General features: G+C 45.3%; 1 protein-coding gene across 1 annotated transcript; it reads right to left on the bottom strand.

Moving 5' to 3' along the window:
- Nucleotides 1-262: 262 nt before the first annotated feature.
- Nucleotides 263-22,237, bottom strand: SUMO1 (small ubiquitin like modifier 1). The gene is made up of 5 exons (XM_044273878.1): nucleotides 22,083-22,237; nucleotides 11,152-11,229; nucleotides 5,246-5,323; nucleotides 4,503-4,574; nucleotides 263-878 (listed from the first exon to the last, which is right to left on the bottom strand). The coding sequence occupies exons 1-5, from the start codon at nucleotides 22,092-22,094 to the stop codon at nucleotides 813-815; spliced, it is 306 nt and encodes a 101-aa protein (XP_044129813.1). The 5' UTR covers nucleotides 22,095-22,237; the 3' UTR covers nucleotides 263-812.
- Between the last annotated feature and the right edge of the window lie 711 nt (nucleotides 22,238-22,948).

The following is a 22,948-nucleotide window of genomic DNA, read 5'->3' as shown; positions in this document are numbered from 1 at the left end:
TGGGTTGCTTCTGAATCTGTATTTTAATGGACATTAATGTAAGTTTTAGAAGATAATCCTTTGCTGGATGTTTTTCTCCATTTAAAAAAAAAAAAAAAAAAAAAGTTAACAAACACCTAAACTTACAGTCTATGCAGAGAAGCTGTAGGACCAGGACTACGTCGTCACAGGCTAGCAGTCCACAGATAAAAGCCCAGACCATAATTTTTGCCTACAATAATAATGGATTAGAGCGCTCACAACAGAAACTAAATGTGATCTCAAATTTTACAAAGGTTTTTTTTTTTTAATATTACTTCAGCCAATACAGATAATGCACTTTTTTTTTTTTTTTTTTTCTATTTTCTTAAAACCCATGCCCCACAAAAATAAGAGATACAACAAACAATTCTCTATACATAGGGGATTTTTTTTTAGCATGACCACTTCTAAAAACACAACTCCTAACTCTTCTAGGCAGGCGCTGGAACGATGAATGTATGGTGCCAAGGTTATTAGACTTTAATATGAAGCAGAGTCCCCAGTAAGTTCTCTCCTCTTGTCACAAAGTTACCAAGTAGACTCCAAGCTGGATCCTCATAGCCCAGAGGCAAAGATGACAAAAAGGCTTGAACTGGTGAAGTGTGCAGATGCTGCTCATCTTGGTACATAGTGTGGCTGCTGAAATGATGCGATCTTAAGGTGAAGACAGCAAGTGGATTACAACAAGAAAGGAAGCCATATGGCGGGGGAGGTAAACAACTTATTACAAAATAAAAAAATAATAAAATAAATCCAGAATGTCAAAAATTTCCAAAGGAAAAAATAAAACGCTAGATCGAGTGGCCCCCAGTCTGTTCCTGATAAACCTCAATAACGTCTTCTTCCTCCATGCCCAGCTGTAAGGGAAGAAGTCACAGGTAAGAGAAACCATGGCAGACAGTGTCAACTCCTCAGTCAGATCAAATACATACATACATACATACATACATACATACATACATAATGACATGACGTGGAAATGTCCTCCTGGGAACAGTACCATCTTCTGCTTACTAGTTTCTTGGATTAAGAATAACATGCACACTTGACCAACATCAACAAAAGCGTACAGTGGTGATGTGACATATTTCCGCTCTATAGCCACCTGCATATGGGTTGCCTTCAGAAGACAACCCCTTTAAAATCATACCTAAACCTCCTATTTCAATAAGCTGTGTACACGGAAGTTCATACACAGCCCATCGAAGTCTAAGGAGAAGGGAGAGGACGCATGCTGCAGCTACTACTGAGAAATTTATCGCTCCCAAGATCTGTATTATTAGGTGAAAATGTATCCAGCTGCCACCCCTTCTGCTGCAAGCCGATCTCTCCTGTATACAAGTCAGAGACCATGATCAGGGCAGCTCTACAAAGCTGAAGGCTTGCTTTTTTTCTGTGTGGCAAGCTGTAGTTTTTATTGGTATCGTTTTGGGGTACATACATCTTTTTGATCACTTTTTTTTCAAATTGTGAATTGCGGATCATTTTTATTTTTTTACTTTTTTCCTGTTATGGCATTCAAAGTTCAGGAAACAGGGATAATCAAATGTTGATTTTTATTGTTTATTTTTATATGGGATGGTGGTGATTTATTTTCTGATTGAATATCTGTTATTCTATTTCCTGAACATGATTAATGGGGGCGGACATCTTGCTTGAGCTGTTAACAGCATTTACAAAGCATTAAAAAAAAAGTTTTACGGCAGCCCCATGGGCCATAGACAGTGCTCAGGAGGGGGCATCATTGACTTCTATGGGAGAGTTTTCTAGGCATGCTCTGTGTCCTGTGCAGAGGTCATTGTACAAGGAAGGAATAGACAAGATTTGACGATCACCTACTGCGGATGGTGGATCCTGTCTTATCTATACACAGAGGTGATATCATTACAAACAGGTTTAGAATAATATATAACTGTATATAACTGCAGTAAAGCGATCAGCACAGACCAAGAAGTGGCGCCAATTATTCAACATAGTGGCCAGTTCGAAAACTGCAGGATTTTATCTTTTTTGTTTAATATATGGAATACATGGACAATTAAAAAACAAAAACAAAAATCTTTAAAAATTTGATTTTAACAGCAGGTCCTTTTCTGATGACACATTCCCTTTAATGAAAATAAAATATATTTTTTAAAAAATTACTGTAATAAGCAATCACAGGAAACTTGAATATGCAATCTTCTGTTCGTGTGTACCATAGACTGCAATAGAATACTGTTGCAGTCTATGGGATGTTTTCTGGCAGCCTGTCACGCTCTAGACAGCTTAGGCTACTTTCACATTAGCGTTCGGGGCTCCGCTTGAGAGTTCCATTTAAAGGCTCTCACAAGCGGCCCCGAACGCATCAGTCCAGCCCGAATGCATTCTGAGTGGATGCGGATCAGCTCAGAATACATCAGTCTGGCAGCGTTTGTCCTCCGCTCAGCTCAGTAGGCGGACACCTGAATGCTGCTTGCAGCGTTTGGGTGTCCGCCTGGCCGTGCGTCCAGACTTACAATGGAAGTCAATGGGGGCGGATCCGTTTGAAGGTGACACAATATGGTGCAATTTTCAACCGGATCCGTCCCCCATTGACTTTCAATGTAAAGTCTGGACGGATCCGCCTGCAGCAACTTTCACACTTAGAATTTATTTTACAATATAATGCAGACGGATCCGTTCTGAACGGATCCATTGTCTGCATTATATGAGCGGATCCGTCTCAGACGGATCCGCTCTGAACGCAAGTGTGAAAGTAGCCTTACTTTAACAGGCATGGGAGCGTTTACAAGGCCCCAGGCTGTCACAGCAACTAACTATTCCTAAAAGTGACAGTATTTGAAAATGCTCTGACCAAGCAGAGTGCAGTGCTCAGCTATCTCTGGCAGTCCCATAGAGAATGAATAGAGTGGCATCGTGCATGCTCCATCAAACGCCATTAAGTCAGATCAGTTGGGACTGATGATGTCCCAGAGGTTGGACTCTAATCGATCAGATACTTATCCCCCTGTGGATAGGGAATACGTTTTGATCTGGGTACAAACTCACTGATGCACAATAAGTATGTGGTACTTACTATACTTAAAGGGGTATTCTTATCTCTCCATTTCTCCGGTGTCTCTGCAGTTGTGGGGGGGTACTAAGCCTCTTAATTACGTGACTATTGAGAAGTTCATGCTCCCGAAGCCGCTATGAATATTATTACTAACAACTGTAGTAGCAGACACTAGATGCATATGCACCGTTATAGAGAAACTGGTGTCTATGCATGGCTGGAGTGGCTTACTTCCCAGTCAGTAGACTGTAGTTATGTACCGTATGTACTCAGCTTACTCTAAAATCAACACCATTATCCGCAGCACATGGTAACTGCCCCGATTACAGCTGTTCAACAGGGTGTGCCGAGAACAGCTTCTCCTCTGTTGCAGAAGGGAGGGAGATGGCTGGGCATGGAGATGTACAGGACAGCTAACAAGCTACTGCACAGAAGCCATCCTATACACAGAGCTGCAGAGAGGCGGCCAGGCTGGGAGCTTCTGTACATGATCTCCACATGTGTGCTCCCACATACCACTACAAACTCAGAATCTAAGTAGTGGTATCTGCGCAAGTGCAGCCATGGACCTGCATAGAAAGGCATGAGGCAAAACATCTCTAGAAAGATGAAAAAAAGAAAAATAAATGTATTTTAATCTCTTCATTTTCTATAAGGAACAGACTGAAATAGGATCAATGAGATGAAAATACACCCTTAGATCATTTATGGAGGAGTCAGAGAGTGTGTCAGGCACATTGCCTGGTAGGGTTTATCATGCTGAGTAAAATGATATATTTCTTTATTCTATAGCAGATATCAGCAACCTTCTGCTTGAAACTACAACTCCCAGCATGCACACTTTCTTAACTGTTCTTGTAACTCCCATGGATGTGAAAGGAAGATTCTGGGAGTTGTAGTTTGAGAACAGCTGGAGTGCCAGAGGTTGCCGATCCCTGTTCTATAGGGTGAACTGCTGCTGAGATGTATTACTTTTTATATTTATGCAAATGCCCTATTTTCAAGCACCAATCTAGAGCAGATCCATTCGGCAAGTGCCGAGTCGGCTCAGTAACTCGGCTCCAACGCAGTGGATCTGAGGAGCTCAGAAAGCAGCATTACATCCAATGCACAAGTGCTGAGTCACTAAACCAACTTGGCACAGGCCTGAGAACACAGGGCTAGACAAGATATCTAGCTCTGTCAATCAAATGGGAAGGGGGAATGCACGGAGCATGAGGGGGTTGTGTTAGCAGTGCTCCAAACGAAATAACCAGCCCCTTGGTGCTCGAAATAGGTAATTTGCATAAAAATAAAAATCTCTCAGCTTCAGTTCACTGTAGAGACAAAAGAAAGGTATAATTTTTCTGCGCATAATCAACCCTACCAGGCATTATGCCTGGTTTAATAGGGTTGTTCATGCTGACAGAAGCTCTTTAACAATTCTACAGCCTTGATTACTCACCTCTTTAGGGGTTTGGTGATCTGCAATCCTCTGCCCTTCAAAGAGAAACCTTAGAGAATTCATGGGCACGCCCTAAAAATGAGCAAATAAGTAGTTCAGAGAACATTATTTATTAAGTTATTACATAAAACACAGCAATGTCATTTTAATTTGACCGCTTGTGTCCCCCCATCCCAAGCCGTAGACAAGAGGCTGCAGAGGCCTGCATCATGAACTTCGGCAACCAGGAGAATATTAGTTTTTGACTTTTTTTTTTTTTTTTTTTCCTTCAGTGACCACTTTGGGCACATTACTGTCAGGAAAGAGACCACTGTGGGGGGTAAATGTGTGGTATATTACTGGACAGGCAAACCTGCGAGAAGGCTATGGCTCTACTGTGGCTGCCGCTGCCTTTCCAAACAGCCGATTTAGCGGGGTCCCGGGAGTCGGAACACACCGATTAGTTACTGATTATATATGAAAACCCTTTTAATCAAATCTAAGCTAGAACAAGTAGCCTATTCTAAGACTAGAAGCTTACTTAGATAAATCTCATACAGTGTAGAGGCATATTCAATGTCATCCCTAATATGACTGACAAAACAGTGTTTGTAAGTTTTCAAAAGGGCCCCAACACTGTCACGCCTCAGGTAGCTTGCAAGTCCGCCAATGCGCAACTCCAAGCCGATGCTCACAGTGTTGAAGCATATTATAGTGGAAACCGTAGACACCATCAATACTGATAGAAATTTTTTTTTTTTTACCTGTCTCTGACAGTAGGACTCTTTCAGCTTCTTCAGATGCGTCGTCATCTTTACCTTAAAGTGAATTTCACTGCTGTCCTGAAAAAGAAGGGTGCACTATAAAGACCTGAGTGAAATACAAGTGGATAAGACATCTAAAAGACAAACTTTGGAGAAACCAGGCCATCACCCGGCATCTATTCATGCCTACCTTTATCATGGGGTATGGGATTCATTTACCACACAAATGATCTAGTAGTACATTACACCAGACGTGTGCATACATTTAAAAGGGATTTTTATCTTAACAATCTCTCGCCACATGAGCTATTAGGGCACATGGACTACATTTCCTCCGCAGCAGGAGATACAAGGTTAAGAGAACGGCAATGTTCCCTGGCAAAGTCAGCTGTGATGTTTGTCTGTGATGTGACAACCCCTTTAAAGGAATCCATCACAAAACACCTCTTAATATAACCAGCTGACATGGGAGATGTGCGCTTGTCAGCTAAAACTAATGGTGTTGGTCCCATCTCGTTCAGTAGCCACAATGCAGAGAAAATTATGATTACACTTACTTGTTGTTTGATCTTTCAGGGACCCATTACGCCACCAGTAGGCAGGGTCCACCTCCCAGGAAAGGAAATCTGCAGATATAAAAAAGGTGGAACTTCCCACCATCCTCAGTGATTTATAGTGAAGAGGTCGCCAAGAGTGTTAAATCCATATCCAAGGATCCAGACAAACTTTTAAGCTGCATCTTCGTTTAGGTCTATTTTTTTTACTGCACACCCAGTGACACCTTCACCAATCCACCAGAAACCCCAGAAGGAGTATGAAAAAAGGGAGGGAGGAAATTAAAACAGTGCCGTCATGGGCCCTGGAAAACCAAATTACTAGTAAGTGTAATAGTCTTTTTTTCCCTCTTTAACAACGAACGCACCAGGATAGATAACGGAGGAGTAAAACAATCAGAAAGGGAATACCACCTGGGGAACCTTGCACTCAAAGTAAAGGCCAGAAGAAAAGTGATAGTGCTTAAAAAAAAAAAAAAAAATATATGAGAGGACGACCAAGTAGCTGCTTTACAGATGTCCTCAAAAGGTCACGCTCTTTCTTCCCAAGTTGTGGAAACTGATCTAGTCGTGTGGGCCATCAGTCCCGCCGGCATAGGTTTCTGCATGGAGAGAGAAACTAATCATATGGCCTGCTTTATCCACCTGGCTATGGAACATTTACTAGCCGATTTGCCCCTGCAAACTCTACAAAATGGGATTACCACCTTCTCCATTCTCTAGTTGGATCCAAGTAAGCTAAGACACATCTTTTAACATCCAGGCAATTAAACTACCTTTCATTCTGAGATGTCAGGTTGTCACAAGATTTACACCTGTTCTGTGTTTCTGACCCGTACCTGGTTTTGCCTATCACTGATGGAAATCACTGAAATGTGAACTAGGCCTAAGGATCTTAATAAGGGTGTTCTCTATAGGTTTAAAAGGGAGGAGGTTTAGAAAGCCTTACTGGAACCTTTCTTGAGACTAATTTTATGAAATGAGAAATTCAAAGATGACAAGCCAGTCTGACATCCCACAAATACACTAAGCGCTACGATTTGCACCTTCATGGTACTGTGACAACCCCCTATACAAGCCTTTCTGAAGGAAATCTAAAACCTGGGGTGGGCTGAGCTGGATACAGGCAGAAGGACTGACCTCTAAAAACTTGAAAAAGCAAACCACGTTCTGGCATAAACTCTCGAAGAGACAGGTCTCCTGCTTTTCAGCAACATGGACACTACAGAACCTGAAAGGCCCCTGCTTGATCCCCCTTCAAAAGCCATGCCACCAGGTGGAAGACCTTTAGGCCTCTTTCACACAAGCGTGACGAATTGACCCCAGATGTGTTCAGTGAAACTCGCACCATTTTGCAAGCAAGTTCAGTCAGTTTTGTCTGCAATTGCGTTCAGTTATTCCGTTTTTCTCTGCTCGGGTGCAATGCGTTTTGATGCATTTTTCATGCAAGTGATAAAAAAAAAAAACACATTGCATCCGCACTTGCTTGCGGATGCAATGCATCTTTCACTGAAGCCCCATTCACTTCTATGGGACCAGGGCTGTGTGAAAAAACACAGAATATAGAACATGCTGCGTTTTTCACGCAGAACTGATGCGTGAAAAACGCTCATGTACACAGACCCATTGAAATGAATGGGTCAGGATTCAGTGCAGGTGCATATCATCCGTGCAGAAAACTCGCTCTTGTGAAAGGGGCCTTAGAACGATAAAGACCCTGCATAAGGAAATATAGTACTTCTGGCAGAATCCAAGGGTTCGTTAATTAGAGCACTCCAAGCTCGATGAGGCAAAAAAAAAAAAGGAGCAATCAGAATTCTTGTTCTGTCCTCCCTTATCTTCCTCAACATTATGGGAATCAGCTGCAAAAGCATAACAAAGACTCCCACTCCGGCAAAAAACATCTACTGCTATCAGGTGGTCCATGGAACAAAATATGGCCACTAAAAAAAAAAAAAAAAAAAAAAATTATATATATATATATATATATATATATATATATATATATATATATATATATATATATATATATATATATATATATATATATATATATATATATATATATATATATTTCTGGCATCTGTGGTCACCATTAAGGGATAAAAAATTCTCAAAGGGAACCCCAGGGACAGATTTGCCTACTGACCACCATTCCAGGGACCGAAGGGTCTGATCGAACATCAGAAATATGCTGTCTAACCCGTCCACCTTCCCCTACCAAATCTGAAGATTCTCCGTCTGCACACATCTGGAATGAGCCTAGGCACACTCCACTGCTGGAATAAAATGTTACGATCCCTAATATCAATATCCTATGCCTTAAGACTTATTCAGACAACCGTATGTTTTTTTGCAGTCCGTAAAAATGCTGATCTTTTTTGGGGACAGTTCAGTCTGTCTGCAAAAAAACTGAATGCATACAGAATGTGTTCCATATGCATTCCGTTTTTTTTGCCGATCCATAGACTTGAATGGGACCACGGAGCAGAGTTTTACTGGCAAATATAGGACATGCTTCATCTTTTACATCTTTTGCAGTCCCACTGAAATTAATGGGTCCGCACCCGTTCTGCAAAAATGCAGAACAAAACATATGACCGTCTGAATGAGCCCTTAATGACACGAAAGGATGAGATAAGAGATCCTGAACCACTGACCTGTTCTTTGGAATCTTCTCTGGAGCCAGAAATGATCTTTGGGCCTCTGGGTCTATCTAAATCCCCAAAACAGTTGAGACTTTTGTGGTATCCTGAATTTTTGAGCATTTAAAATCCAACCCAGGGACAACAAAGTATCTAATTCGTACATGCTAGCCTGAAAGGTCTCACCACCAGGAAATTGTCCAGATATGGCACAAATAGGATGCGTCTCTCTCACATGGGCCACCATTTTGATCCCAAAGAGCAGAACTGCCCCTGAAGCATAGGACCACCCTTAGATATTTTGGGTGGGCCAGCTGAAAGGAAAGATGGTACTTTATTGCTTCCATCTTGTTCAGACCTCTTAGGTTTATAATTGTTCTGAAATCTGTTTATCTTTTTCAGCAAGAAAATGGTGGAGTAGAATCTGGTACCTCTTTCTGATACTTGACGCAAAATTAGCACTCCTTCCTCCAACTCTTGTAACCATAAATCGTTCCAGAGGGTAATTTTTGAAAACCAGCCTGAACTCCTCCACCAAGGAATATAGAATCCAGGAACCGTCCTTTTCTTTGGGAAGCTAATTCCCACTAATTGCATCTGCAAAAAAATCTGCCACTTTAGAAATGGTTGGAAGAGTACTCAAAATTTGCTCCCTAAGAGTCTGGTCGCTAAGGGCCCGAGCTGTACAAGTAGCTGCAATACTATATAAGGGACATATTAATTACCATGATCTGTCCATGGAATCCTTTAACGGACCCAAATAATAAAAAAAGACCTACAAGACACCTTTTCTTTAGGCCCATGTATCCTACGAGCACGATTCCAAATCCCAGCGTCAGATTTATCAAAGATTTACGCTTCACCGATCCTGGGTAGCCTCCATTCCCTAGAAATAGGTGCAGCTACATTCTTATGAATAAAGAAAAACCTTCTCCATCTTGCTTTCAAACATAATTTTCTGTACGGATCTGACTTCCTTAAGGTCTTCAATATTCATAGTACCCTAATCACTTTTAGTAGCTGGTCCACAGAAAAAAGTGCTTTCCACCCATGTCCTCCTCAGAAGAGGAAGTATCAGAATCTAAATCCTCACTCAACAACCCAGAACTAGAGACATCCAAGTAATGTAACACAGATGAGGATTTACCCATAGATATTCTATACCCTTAAAAATGCCAACTTGATTCACTGTTAAGGGCACTATGGACTTCTTCCCTGATCATACACTTGACCATAGAGTTTAGCGTATGCCGATGCCATCTTTGTTTTGCATAAAGCGCATTTCTTATGACGCATCTTAGCTGCTGCCTTCTTAGGGGACAAAAAAAAAAAAGGAACAAAACAGTCTCCCTATTAGCCTAATATACAGAACTTCTACGCTTCAAGCATAGATAGCATGGTTGTTGGGGCAGTGGAGTCCCGTTGTGCCTCGCCTGAACTCTCCATGACAGAAAAGGCTCCTGGCTGATTCTTATGCCCTTGGATTAGGCCATTTCCCCTCTAGGATCCTCAGACAGTCTGCTTGAGTTCTCCCACTGAAATAACTTTCTTGCCACGCTGAGCTGCACTTCCAGTCCTCTCCTTCTGGATCTTATCCGGAATCCCACAATAACCTGAAAGCACTTCAACCTGCACCCAGTCTCACGAGATCACATAGAATGACAATCTTGCCCCTGAACTGAGCAGATCCTAATCCAGCAACAATGAAGACCTTGAAGTACTACGTGGGGCTCAATCTTCTCTGATAATTTGTGGAAGGTGTGGAGTGGGGAACTCACCCGACGCACCCCCAAAGTCAAACCACCCCCTGTGCCTGAAGGTGTGCTTTTCCTAGGACAGGAAACCACTGAGGACGGTGAGAGGTTCCACCTTTTTCATATTTGCAGGTTTCCGCTCTTGGGAGGTGAATCCTCTCTCATAATGCCGTCATGGGTGAAGAAAAAAAAAAGTTTTAATAATATGCAAATTAGATGCCGGGCGCAATGAGGACCTTGTTGTCGCACTCACTCTCCTACAGGCCCTGCCGCCAGCACTTTGACTGAAAGAACCAAGCAGTGAAACTGTAATCACGCCTGCCCCCAAGGTCTAGCACCTGCAACTTAGGGGCCAGGTGTTATTAGGTCTTCACTGCCCAGCCCTGCCAGTCAAAGTTCGGGGGACGCAGCTTGTAGGAGAGTGAGCGGAGCCTCTGGAAAAAACAAAGTTCAGCAACAATGCCCTTGGGTGCACGCAGGGACTGATTTGCATATTACTAAATCTCTGGGTTTTCTATGCAATGAGGCCACAGAGCAAGATGGGACCAACACAGTTAGACTCACCTGACAAGGGCACATCTCCCATGTCAGTAGATTTTATTGAGAGGTATTTAGGATATGTTCAAATGTGGCAGGTTTCACACTTGTTACCATAGAATTGAATCTGGAAAATCAACAGCTTTTTACCATACCAGCAAAGCGGATGAAATGTAAATTGATACTGTGACTTTCACCCTTTCAAAGGCATAGGGTGAAAGCTGCAGCATAAAAATCTCCTACACATAGCCTCCCCACCCCAATTTGTTACAACCTATGGAAAGAGTTTATAACAGCCAGTTATTCAAAAACGCAAAGGAAAAAAAAAACAAAAAAACATAGGGTACTGTGTCTGCACAATAAAACGGCTTATTTCCATGTAAAAAATGCAGTGCACCGAGACATTATTTCCATACCTGGCCAATTACTTTCAGTTTAATATAGTCGCCTCCTTCCTTCTTATCTCCTAAGTCCTCACTGGATGGTTTGGCTTCCTGCAAAAGATGATGATAAATCCATAAAATTACTTTCTTTCACAAAGACATTGGGTTTTTTCAAAATATAAAATCAATCGTAAAAATTTTTGGTCTAAGGGCTCGTTCACACGACCGTTGGTGTCCCGTGCTCTGAACTGCAAACTGCGGTGCGCAATACAAAGGCAGCTTCCATGGGGCAGGCGCATGGGGATCGCAGATCCCTCCGTTTCGCAAAAAGATAGAACATGTTCTATCTTTTTGCGGTGCAGAGACATGGAACCTCAGAAAGCACGCCGTAGTGCTTCCAGAGTGTTCCGTTAAGCATCTCCAGATTTGTGGACCCATTGAAATGAATGGGTCCGCATCCGTGATGCAGAATGACAACGGAGCGGTGCACGTTTATTGCGGCTCTGCAAATGTGGTCCGCAATATGGGCACGGGACACCAACGGTCGTGTGAACGAGTCCTAATGCACAGGTGGCCATAGACATTAGATCATGACTGGACATACAGCTGGAATGATACCAGGAGTGCCTTAAATCTAAAGAAATGTGTGATCCCACCACAACCAGCTGGGTCTTTAATCAATTATCGACTGTGTATGAAGCATTTAAAATCGGCATTTTAATAAATATACAGAATATTTATAATACACAGAAGCAGCTGGGACCTGCACAGAGCAGCGCTGGCTCAACTTTTTCTGTCGAGCCCATAGAAGTGAATGGGTAGAGCGCTTGGTGGTGGCCGGACCGGAGTCCTCCAGCCACCACTTTGCAGGGCTCCGTTCCCGATATAGGTGTGGGTCCCAGCAGTGGGACCCACACCTATAAGACAATGGGGACATATCCAAGCGATATGAGACAACCCCTTTAAAAGGCAAAATGTGGAGGTCAAGAATGCACAATAGGAGAGACAGTTTCCTCTGTTCTGATCAACTGGTAATCACTGCATTTTCCGGCTCGCACTTATACAGACTTGCAGCCTTCAGCACCCCTATAGCGCTCCAGATGGTGTCCAAAATGGTTGCCAATGCGCCTTAAAATTTGTAGAGGGCGACAAGACTTTTTAGCCGTGTCGCCATTTGAGACAGGGCTACTGCGCTGTAGCTGAATATAGTGGCGGGGCATGGGAGCCAATAATTCATTCCTTGCCCCGCTGCCCCAGCGCAGGCGTTCACTCAGCAGCACAGGGGAGAAGGAAGCAGTCTCTCCCTCCCCCCTGTTGCCACCAATGAAAAGACAGAGGAGGGAAGGGACAGTGGCCACTGCGCCACTAATTATGTTAACTTACCCATTAATTCAAATACAGGAGGCGGGCGCTGGAGGCAGAGTCACATAGCAGGCTCCAGACCTCTATGACAGGGCGTCGCGATCAGTGGCCGTTAACCTCTCAGGTGCAGCCCCCCCCCCCGCCCCCCAAATCCAGGTATTAAAAACCATTGGTGGCAGAGGCCATATGGTCCACTCCCCTCCTCAGTAGCAGTTCCCATTGGAGCCCCAGCAGTGTAATCCTGGGGCACCAATCAGTTATCATGGCAGCCAGGACGCTACTGAAGCCCTGGCTGCCATGGTAATCTCCCTGCTGCTGTGTGCACAGAGCAGCAGGGAGTGTGTGAAGTCCTATTCACCCTAAGAGCTCTATTAGGGTGAATAGGACAAGGGTTGTAGCCCCTAAGGAGGCTAATAGTTAGTAAATAAATTAATAATAAATAAATAAATAAAAACACCAAAATATCAAGTATAAATCGCCCCCTTTCCCAATTTTACTTATAAAACTTATTACATAATCACCACATCCAAAAAGTCCAAACTATAAAAAAAAAAAAAAAAAAAAAAAAAAAAAAAAAGGTTTAGGAGCTAATGGCTCCTGTTCATTTTTTTTTGTCTGGAGCACTGCCCTAGTGTTCTGTGCACAGCGAGCGTAGAGCTGAATTACTTCTGGTTATGAACGTGAGCTACATGGCTCCTGGTGCCATCATTCTACTTCCAGACGTGGCTGATGACCAAACAACCCAGTCTCCTTCCTTTTAGCACATCACACGTTATGCCCTTTTGCTTTCTGTGGAGGTTATTTACCATATCTCTATGCCAGGTTTCTGGCATAGCAAAGTCCCAAATTTTGCAGCAAGTGCCTTTTCGGGACAAAATTGTGCCACGTGACATTTTTTTGTGATGATAGTCAATGGTGTCCAATGCGACACACTGCGACCCATTTTCCATTCCCCCAAAAAATCTGACGGATGGATTTTTTTGCAACTGTTGCACTGCGACACAAATCGAGTATGATTACAAAAGAAGATGACTTAAGCTACTTTCACACTAACATTTTGGCTTTCCGTTTGTGAGATCCGTTCAGGGATCTCACAAGCGGTCCAAAACGGATCCGTTTAGCCCTAATGCATTCTGAATGGAAAAGGATCCGCTCAGAATGTATCAGTTTGCCTCCATTCAGTCTCCCTTCCACTTTGGAGGCGGACACCAAAATGTTTTGGTGTCCGTCTGACGAAACTGAGCCAAACGGCAGTTTTCTCTGACAATAGAAAACGGATCCGTTCTCCATTGACTTTCAATGGAGTTCATGACGGATCCGTCTTGGCTATGTTAAAGATAACACAAATGGATCCGTTCTGAACGGATGCAGACGTTTGTATTATCTGAACGGATCCGTCTGTGCAGATACATGACAGATCCGTACTAAACGCGAGTGTGAAAGTAGCCTAAAACGTACACTTAAAAGGGTTGTCCGGGTACAGAGCTGAACTCGGGCATATCCCCTTCTTCACCCAGGCAGCCCCTCTTAGATGAGCACTTCATGCTCTGAAGCTCTCGCTTGCCCTGTGCTGAACCACGCAGGTCAAGGGCTTTTTCAATAGATCCGGCGATGTACCGGGTCTCTGCTAGGTGGAGGCTTCTGCCTAGCAGTGTTACCGATGCAGTCACTGGCACTAATGGGCGGGGCTTTAGCCCTGCCCTAGCCTGTAAAACAGCCTAGGGCAGGGCTAAGACCCGACCATTAGTGCCGGTTATGTCACTGGGAACACTGCTAGGCAGAAGCCTCCACCTAGCAAGTATGTAAACAAAGAAGCCATTGAAGCCCGTGAATGCTTCAGTGCTCATCTCAGAGGGGCTGTCTGGGTGAAGAAGAGGGATATGTCTGGGTGCAGCTCTGAAGCCGGACAATCCCTTTAATAAGTTGTTTGGATCTTACTCTGGTGTAGTTTTTACTAAATCTGGAGTATGAAATGCCAGTCTTAGTAAATGACCCCATTGCTTTTATGATTGTTCTCGCCTCCCCTAGGTATGAAATCAATGACGGAATCAAGACAACTAAAGGCAAAGGAGACCAAAACATGCTGCTCATTCCCAGCATTTCCCTTCCTAATGGAATTATCAGATCCAAATATGAACAGGTTAAAATTGCAGTCTTTTCTGTAGTGCCTGAGGCGACAGACCACAGGCAGCTAAAGGAATTGTTCCCTTATCCCCCCTCCTTCACTAGCGCCGAGATTCCTAATGTCCCATTTAAACAGTCTGTTCACGCTTCTTAATGTCCTTTCCTAACCAGGGATGCTGATTCAGCCCTGCACGGAGCGAGCTGCTTCCAGTATGTGGCATCAGCAGGTTCATCATGCAGAAAAGATGAGGAAAAATATTCTGCAAGGCAACGAGCGTCTAAAGCAGAACGTACCAGAAGGCGCATTCAGTCTGTGCTGCACTCACCTTCAGGAAACCTCAGCATTTACTAGGGACTGAATATATTCATGGCACGCCACATGTGAATGGACAAAGATGGCACTCACCAGACTTCTCTACTCATTGAGACTTATCTGTCCTTGTTGCCTATAGCCATCAATCTCAGCAGAGCTTTCATCTTATGGGAGCAGTTGAAGAAATGAATGCTGAGCTCTGATTGGTGGCTACGAGCAACAAGGACAGTTTTGATAAATAAGGGCCTAAAGCCCCTTCTCTGACACAGAGGTGTATATTGTACAGACTTAGGCCGCACGCACACAGTCATTTCCGGTCGTGGCCTGCAATATGTGGGCACCGGCCACGTGCTTATCGCATCACGGATGTGGACCCACCCATGCGGAGTGCTTCCGTGGGGTTTCTTCTCTGTGCCTCCGCACCGCAAAAAAAATTAATTTGTTAGCAGAACGCACACGGGCCAGTACCTGTGTTTTGCAGATCCGCAAAACACCACAGTCGTGTGAATTTAGACTTAAGGGGGTAGATTGCTATATTTGCACATCTGCATGGGGGCACGGGAGAATAGTCAGGTGGTACATGTGTGCCGCACTCTCCATTATAACCTAAGTGTTATTAAACAACTAAGCGCTCGCCTAGCAATGACGCCCCACATTTTGGATCTTTACATCCTATAAGTATAGTTTTTTTCTTTTGGGAACCCCCCACCCCTACCTCCTGGCCAGATCTGCAAAAGGTAAGCATACTTACCTGCTCCCCACCACTGGGTCTCTGCTCCTTCATTCCCCATCCACCTCACTCAGCTCCTTTGCTGTAACACCACTGCAGGCAATCACTGACCGCAGCAGTGACGGATCAGTCTTCAAAATGCGTTCAGTGTTACTATGGCAGCCAGGACGCTATTAAAGTCCTGGTTGCCATAGTAGTAGTGGGGAGCGAGGGAGCAGTATACTTACCGCCCGTGCGGCTCCCGGGGTGCTCCAGAATGACGTCAGAGCGCCCCATGCACATGGATGACATGTCCATGCGATCACGTCATCCATGCGCGTGGGGCGCCCTGACGTCACTCTAGAGCGCCCCGGGAGCCACTACACTTTATTGTCCCGGCAACAATGGTAACCATTCAGAAAAAGCTAAACGTCGGATCCGGCAAAGCACCGAAACAACGTTTAGCTTAAGGCCGGATCCGGATCAATGCCTTTCAATGGGCATTAATTCCGGATCTGGCCTTGCGGCAAGTGTTCAGGATTTTTGGCCGGAGCAAAAAGCGCAGCATGCTGCGGTATTTTCTCCGGCCAAAAAATGTTCCGGTCCTGAACTGAAGACATCCTGATGCATCCTGAACGGATTTCACTTCATTCAGAATGCATGGGGATAATCCTGATCAGGATTCTTCCGGCATAGAGTCCCGACGACGGAACTCTATGCCGGAAGAAAATAACGCAAGTGTGAAAGAGCCCTTACATCATGTAATCAATTAACATGACACAAGGGGAGCAGGTCACTGCTGCAGCCAGTGATTGGCTGCAAGAGTGTCAAAGCGAATGCTGACAGCAGAGGTCCTGGGGCAAGGCAGGGAGCCAAGGAGCTGGGACACAGCGGTAAAAAGCTTCCCTTTTGCGGGTCTGGCCAGGAGGGGTATTGCCAAAAACTCCTCAAAATATCATCAGCCCCTTCAAGCTCTTTGTCAGGCACATGGAGTTAGGCTAAATGTACATTTGCATCTGAGAAGTCATCGTCAGTATGTACCATGTCGATTTCCCAACGTTTAAGGCTACTTTCACACTGACGTTTCTGGGTCCGCTTGTGAGATCCGTTTCAGGGCTCTCACAAGCGGCCCAAAACGGATCAGTTCAGCCCCAATGCATTCTGAATGGATAATGATCCATTCAGAATGCATCAGTTTGGCTGCGTTTGGTCTCCATTGCGTTTTTTTAGACGGTCACTAAAACTCAGCTTGCAGCGTTTTGGTGACCGCCTGACCATGCGGAGTCAAACGGATCCGTCCTGACTTACAACGTAAGGCTACATGCACACGACCGTGCCGTTTTTTTGGGAACGGAAGGCTCATTGTAGAAATGCCTATTCTTGTCCGCAAAACGGACAAGAATAGGACATGTTCTATTTTTTTTGCGTGGCCACGGAACAGAGCAATGGATGCGGATAGCACACAGAGTGCTGTCCTCATCTTTTGCGGCCCCATTGAAGTGAATGGGGCTGCAAAACAACGGCCGTGTGCATGAGGCCTAAGTAAATGGGGACGGATCCGTTTTTCACTGACAATATGGTGCAATTGAAAACGGATCCGTCCCCCATTGACTTTCAACGTAAGTCAAGACGGATCAATTTTACAGACTTTTTTGTGAATAATGCAAACAGATCCGTTACGAACGGATACAAGCGTTTGCATTATTGGTGCGGATCCGTCTGTGCAGATACAAGACGGATCCGCACAAAACGCGAGTGTGAAAGTAGCCTAACTCAGATGCGTTTCCCTACAGCGACATACATCACCCAATGTAAAAAGAAACATATGTTTATTAGTGGTGGCCCTTTATAAAAGTGCACACTGCTGTGCTTTCCTATGCAACTGAGGGGAACGTATGCTGACCAATTCTACCCCAACTAAAGCCGAGGGGGCCACTTTCAGCAAATGTAGCCTTATGGATGTTTAATGTATACATTGGGACCTTATCCCAAATGTATGTAAGGCTAGGAGTCTGCAGCTGAAGCATGTACCAAGCATAACCACTGAACAGCACTGGCATCAGGCACCTGACATGGTGGCATAGAAAATACTTCAACTGCCAGCCATGGAAGTGGACCTGACCTAGTAGCATTTCCTATGCTGTTTGGCAAGTGGATCATACCAGTGCGGCTTGTGGTCATGCTCTGTGCAGAGTTCGGATGCGGCCTGGTAGAGGACAACAGGTCATTTATGACCAGCCAGCAGTACCTGTGGTAAAATCCATCCTCAGCTGCTCCCTGGCTATGTTCACGGGTCTTCCAGCTCCCGTCTGTCAACTTCTGAATGGATAGGGTCACATGCACTACCAAAAACTGGCCAAGTGGCACAAGTCAGCAGTGACATGCTGCTTGGGGACACGTTATTGCTAGGGCCAGTTAGTGGCTGTAGCGGTGTACATGAGGGGACAGAAGTCCAGTGCAGTAAGCTAGAACGGAACAGCGGAGAGCATGGATTTTTCCACAGGAACAGCTAGCTGGTGTGCAAAGATTAATGGCAAAACTCTAAATTATAAGGTAATTAAAGCTTTTGACTGGTCAAACAGTGAAATTTAAAGAGGGTCCGAACATTTTAAGATAACTATCTGAACATGTAGCGCGGCGCCCAGGGATCTCTCTGCACTTAATATCCCTGGGCGCCGCTCCGGCCCCGTTACCTTCTCCTGCGCTGTATGGTAATTGCTACTATCGGTAAACCAGGGAGGAGTGTGCCCTGTTTCTCTGTGGGCGTTCCTTCTCCCTGGCTGTAGCGCTGTCCAATAGCAGAGCTCACAGACAGGGAGAAAGAAAGAAAAAAGAAGAAACACACCTCCCTGGCTGTGACGCTCTGCGCTGCGATTGGACAGCACTACAGCCAGGGAGAAGAAACGCCCACAGAGAAACAGGGCAGACTCCTCCCTGGTTTACCGATAGTAGCAGTTACCATACAGCGCAGGAGAAGGTAACTGGGCCGGAGCTGCGCCCAGGTATAATAGTAAGTGCAGAGAGATCCCTGGGCGCCGCGCTACATGTCCAGATAGTTGTCTAACAATGTTCAGACCCATGAAAGGTCCTCTTTAAAGAGGCTTTCCAAGATTTCATTACTGATGACCTGTCCTCAGGATAGGTCATCAGTATCTGATCAGTGGAGGTGCGATACTCGGGACCTCCACTGATCAGCTGTTTGAGAAGGTACCTGTGCTCCTGTAAGTGCCACAGCATTCTCTGTGGTCACCAAGCTCAGCGCCGTACATTGTATAGCATCGGTGCTTGGTATGGCAGCTCAGCCTCATTCACTTCTATGAGACTGAGCTGCTCTAGGTCACGTGACCGATGATGTCCATGGCCTAGGAAAAGCTATGAGATGGCAGCGGCGCCTACAGAAGCACCGGTGCCTTCTCAAACAGCTGATATGCAGGGGTCCTGGGTGTTGGACCCACACCTATCCTGAAAATAGATAATCAGTAATTAAATCTTGGAAAATCCCTTTAATGTTATGCCAATACTTTCCATGTAGAAAGAGAATGTAATGGTATATCAGCAGGTTAAGCTACTTTCACACCAGCGTTCGGTGCGGATCCGTCTTGTATCGATAATACAGTCGCTTGCATCCGTTCATAACATATCTGTTTGCATTATTCATTAAAAAAAAAATATATATATATAAAAAAAAAAGTCTAAGTCAATTGCACCATATTGTGTCAGTAAAAACGGATCCGTCCCCATTGACTTACATTATAAGTCAGGACGGATCCGTTTGGCTCCGCATCGTCAGGCAGACACCAAAACGCTGCAAGCTGGGTTTTAGTGACCGCCTCAAAAGCGCAACGGAGACCAAACGCAGCCAAATTGATGCATTCTGAACAGATCCAGAATGCATTGGGACTGAACTGATCCGTTTTGGGACGCTTGTGAGATCCGTTTCAGGGCTCTCACAAGCGGACCCAGAAACGCCAATGTGAAAGTAGCCTTACTCTATAATAGGACTGATAGGGATCCAAGATCTCGGACCCCTACTGTTCTAGAGAATAACCGAACCAAGGTCCCCTCAACCTTCACCCTTCAGTCTATCCTCTATACACAAGAAAGGTCCAGCACTTAACCTGCGCTACCATAGAGCCTCAGGTAAGGCGTTGCTGTATAGTTTACCTATGTGTGGCACCTTCTACTTATTTTAGTCAAGTAGTGCATATAGCGCCAACATATTCTGCAGCGCTTTACAGACATTATCAAGCTGTCTCCAATGGGGATCACAATCTAGGTTCCCCATCAGTATCTTTGGGAAGAAACCACATTACCTGGAAGAAAACCCGCAAACACAGGGAGAACATACAATCTCCAAGCAGATTATATGAATCCAAGGCACCAGCCCTAACCACGGAGCCACCATGCTTATATAGAGGTATTGTACTCTAGAAGAAATGCTCCCTGCGGGTTTTTATTTTTTTGCTGGGCTCCTACAGGGGTTCAGTATGGTTCCAAAAACTTTGTGTGTGCAGTTACAGCTCCATACAATACGGAGGTTGTGCGTAGCCAAGGCCAAATACACGAGAGCTAACATGACCAGCTCCAACCAAACTCATTTCATCAAGAATTAGTTTACATCTTGTTCCCTCATATGAAGTGCATTTCTCAGACTGAATACATTTCCAGCGATGTCATATACAGAAGTCACTGCCCATGGTTCATGCTCAACTGTTCCATCTTCTTAAGACACAGCTATAATATCCAGGTCCTGCCTCAACAGAGGTCCAGTCTGAAGCTGCTTTACACTGCAGCGCTGCCTGCTTTGTACAAGCTCAACAGGTCACCGATGCTCCGACACTCAGGACTTTTAGGTCCCCACCAGTCAACAGCCGCAGTGGTGACCTGCATTTGGCTAAGGAGGTATCTCACTCAGGTTCCTGTCAGCTCAATGAGGAACAGAAGACCAGTGGAGACCCGGAAAGTGTCAGATTGGAGATGATGATGCTTTTTTTTCCTAACCCATTCTGCTCCTATCCCACCAGACAACCCCTTTAAGAACTCCTTTCTGTCACACCTTAGCTAGCTCTATATTTGGGATGGCTAGGTGATGGCCATTAGGGTCCACTCCACTCACATGGGCATATGTGTTTTGCAGATCAGCAAAACAGACACCGGCAATGTGCATTCCACATTTTGCGGACCGCACAACGCCAGCACTCATTGAAAATGCCTTTTCTTGTCTGCAATTGCGGACAAGAATAGTACATGTTCTATTTTTTTCCGGAACTGAAGTGCGGTCCCGCGAATGCAGATAGCACATTCCGGCGCCATTAAAAATTAATGGATCCGCACCTGTTCCACAAAATTGCTGAACAGATGCGGATGTGTGAAAGGACCCCGAAAGGTTTTCTGAGGTAATCAGTATCTGATCGGCGGGGTCCCGAGTGTCAGACCCCCACCAATCAGCTGTATGAGAGGGCACTCCTGTGAGCCCCGCAGCCTTCTCAGAGCTCACCAAGCACAGCGCCGTACACTGTATAGCAGTTATGCTTGGTATCCTGCTCAGCCCAATTCACTTCTATGGGGCTGAGCTGCACTAAGGCCACGTGACTGATGAATGTGATGTCATTGGCCTAGGAAAAGCTTAGAGAAGGTCGCAGCGCTCACAGGGGTGCTGTTGGCTTCTCTCTCAGCTGATCGGCGGGGGTCCCGGGTGTCAGACCCACACCGATCAGATGCTGATGACCTATCCAGAGGATAAGTCATAGTGTTGAGCAAATCAAGCTTCGGATCATCCATCTGAAGTCGATTAGTTCAAAAACATTGATTTTAATGCTGTCTCCGTACAACAATAAAATGTATTGGCTCCGCGAAGCCAAACTTGGTTTCACCCAAAGTAGGGCTTAGAGAGCCCGACTTCGGATTCCTAGTTTTAAGAGGTTTTTAAAGATATAGAAATGATTACTGAATACATTCACAGAAGTCTCACGCAACTTCCGGTGAAATGACGTTTGTCTCCATGGAGCAAATACAGTTTACAAACGAATCGACTTCGGATCAATGATCCAAAGCTCAATGCGCTCGAGACTAGTCATCAGTATAAAAATCTCAGAAAACCCCTTTAAGTCGCCATTGCAGGCTCTACAGGTAGGTTGTCTTGTCACCCAGCCTGTGGGGAGAAGAGCCCTTATATCATGGCTCTCCTCGCAGGGGCTGAGTGACTAGGTTACCCTGCTCTCTAGCTCAGGGGGAGGCCTGATGCAGGGCAACCAGCACCAGGCCTCTGCCCCGGGCACACAGCAGGGTACGGGCAGACGTTACGTAAGAGCTTCTGTCCGGGCGCACACCCGCTTACATAAGGACAGAAACAAGCCGAGCTGCAGCTGCGCATGTCCCGTCACTAGCGCAACCCTCGGCCCCTGCTTCTCCACATCTCACAGCGGGCACAGCCGGTCACCCGCCCCGCTGCCTCACCTGATCAGACATGCTGGCAACTGTCCCCCGGTGAACGTCCGGTGCTGAGAGCCGCTCTTTCCTCCAGGCACAATAACAGCACCAGAGACTCAAACAAGACTACAGTTCCTGTCTAAGGGGCTGACGTCACTTCCGGCGACTCGTGCCCGCCCACGTAGTATGACGTACGCAACGCCGAGATTTTGGCTGAATGGCGCGGGGCTCCTGCCAGGGTGGTGTCTGAGCTGGTCCTTACCAGGGATGGGACATAGCCCGCGCCTACTGCCTTGGCCCCCTAGTGGTCAGGTCCGGAATAGTGGTAGTATTTAGCCAGCTCAGGGTGATTTGGCTAAACTCCATCTTGCCGAAGGATCTGCTGCTCACCAGTGATGGGAGATAACCAGGCTGAAGCTGCTTTCTTGTTCACATCATTTGTATGATGTGAACAAGAAACTTATTGGCAGTAATAAACTTATTGGGAGTAATAAAGTTGCAGTGAGCAGTCTTGAAGGCGGCATTAAAATTGAAAAAAACTGGCACACAAATGGGCATCAAAGTGAGCACAAAAGAGTGGGGTTTAAAGGGTTAAATGTATTTGGGCCACTGATCTTGCTTTGCCAACATACAGGCGGTGATGCCCAGCATCGTATGCAGCTGAGACCAGCCTGGCTCGAACTGGTACTGGGCACGGGAACTGGCATTAAAGTGGGCAGATGGACACTTTTTACGGAACTGAACAGGTTCGCTTGCGTTCACATTTGTGGTTTATGTTTAGTTGTTTTGACACGTTTTCATATTGATCCCAGTTCTAGGTGAGGTTCATAGTGTTAAATGTATTGCGTGCATGGACCCTCACAGTCATAACCCAGTAGGGGGGTGGGTTACTG

Source organism: Bufo gargarizans, unplaced genomic scaffold (assembly GCF_014858855.1).
Source record: "Bufo gargarizans isolate SCDJY-AF-19 unplaced genomic scaffold, ASM1485885v1 original_scaffold_1263_pilon, whole genome shotgun sequence".
Taxonomy (NCBI): Eukaryota; Metazoa; Chordata; class Amphibia; order Anura; family Bufonidae; genus Bufo; species Bufo gargarizans.
This window is presented reverse-complemented; position numbering and strand designations above follow the sequence as displayed.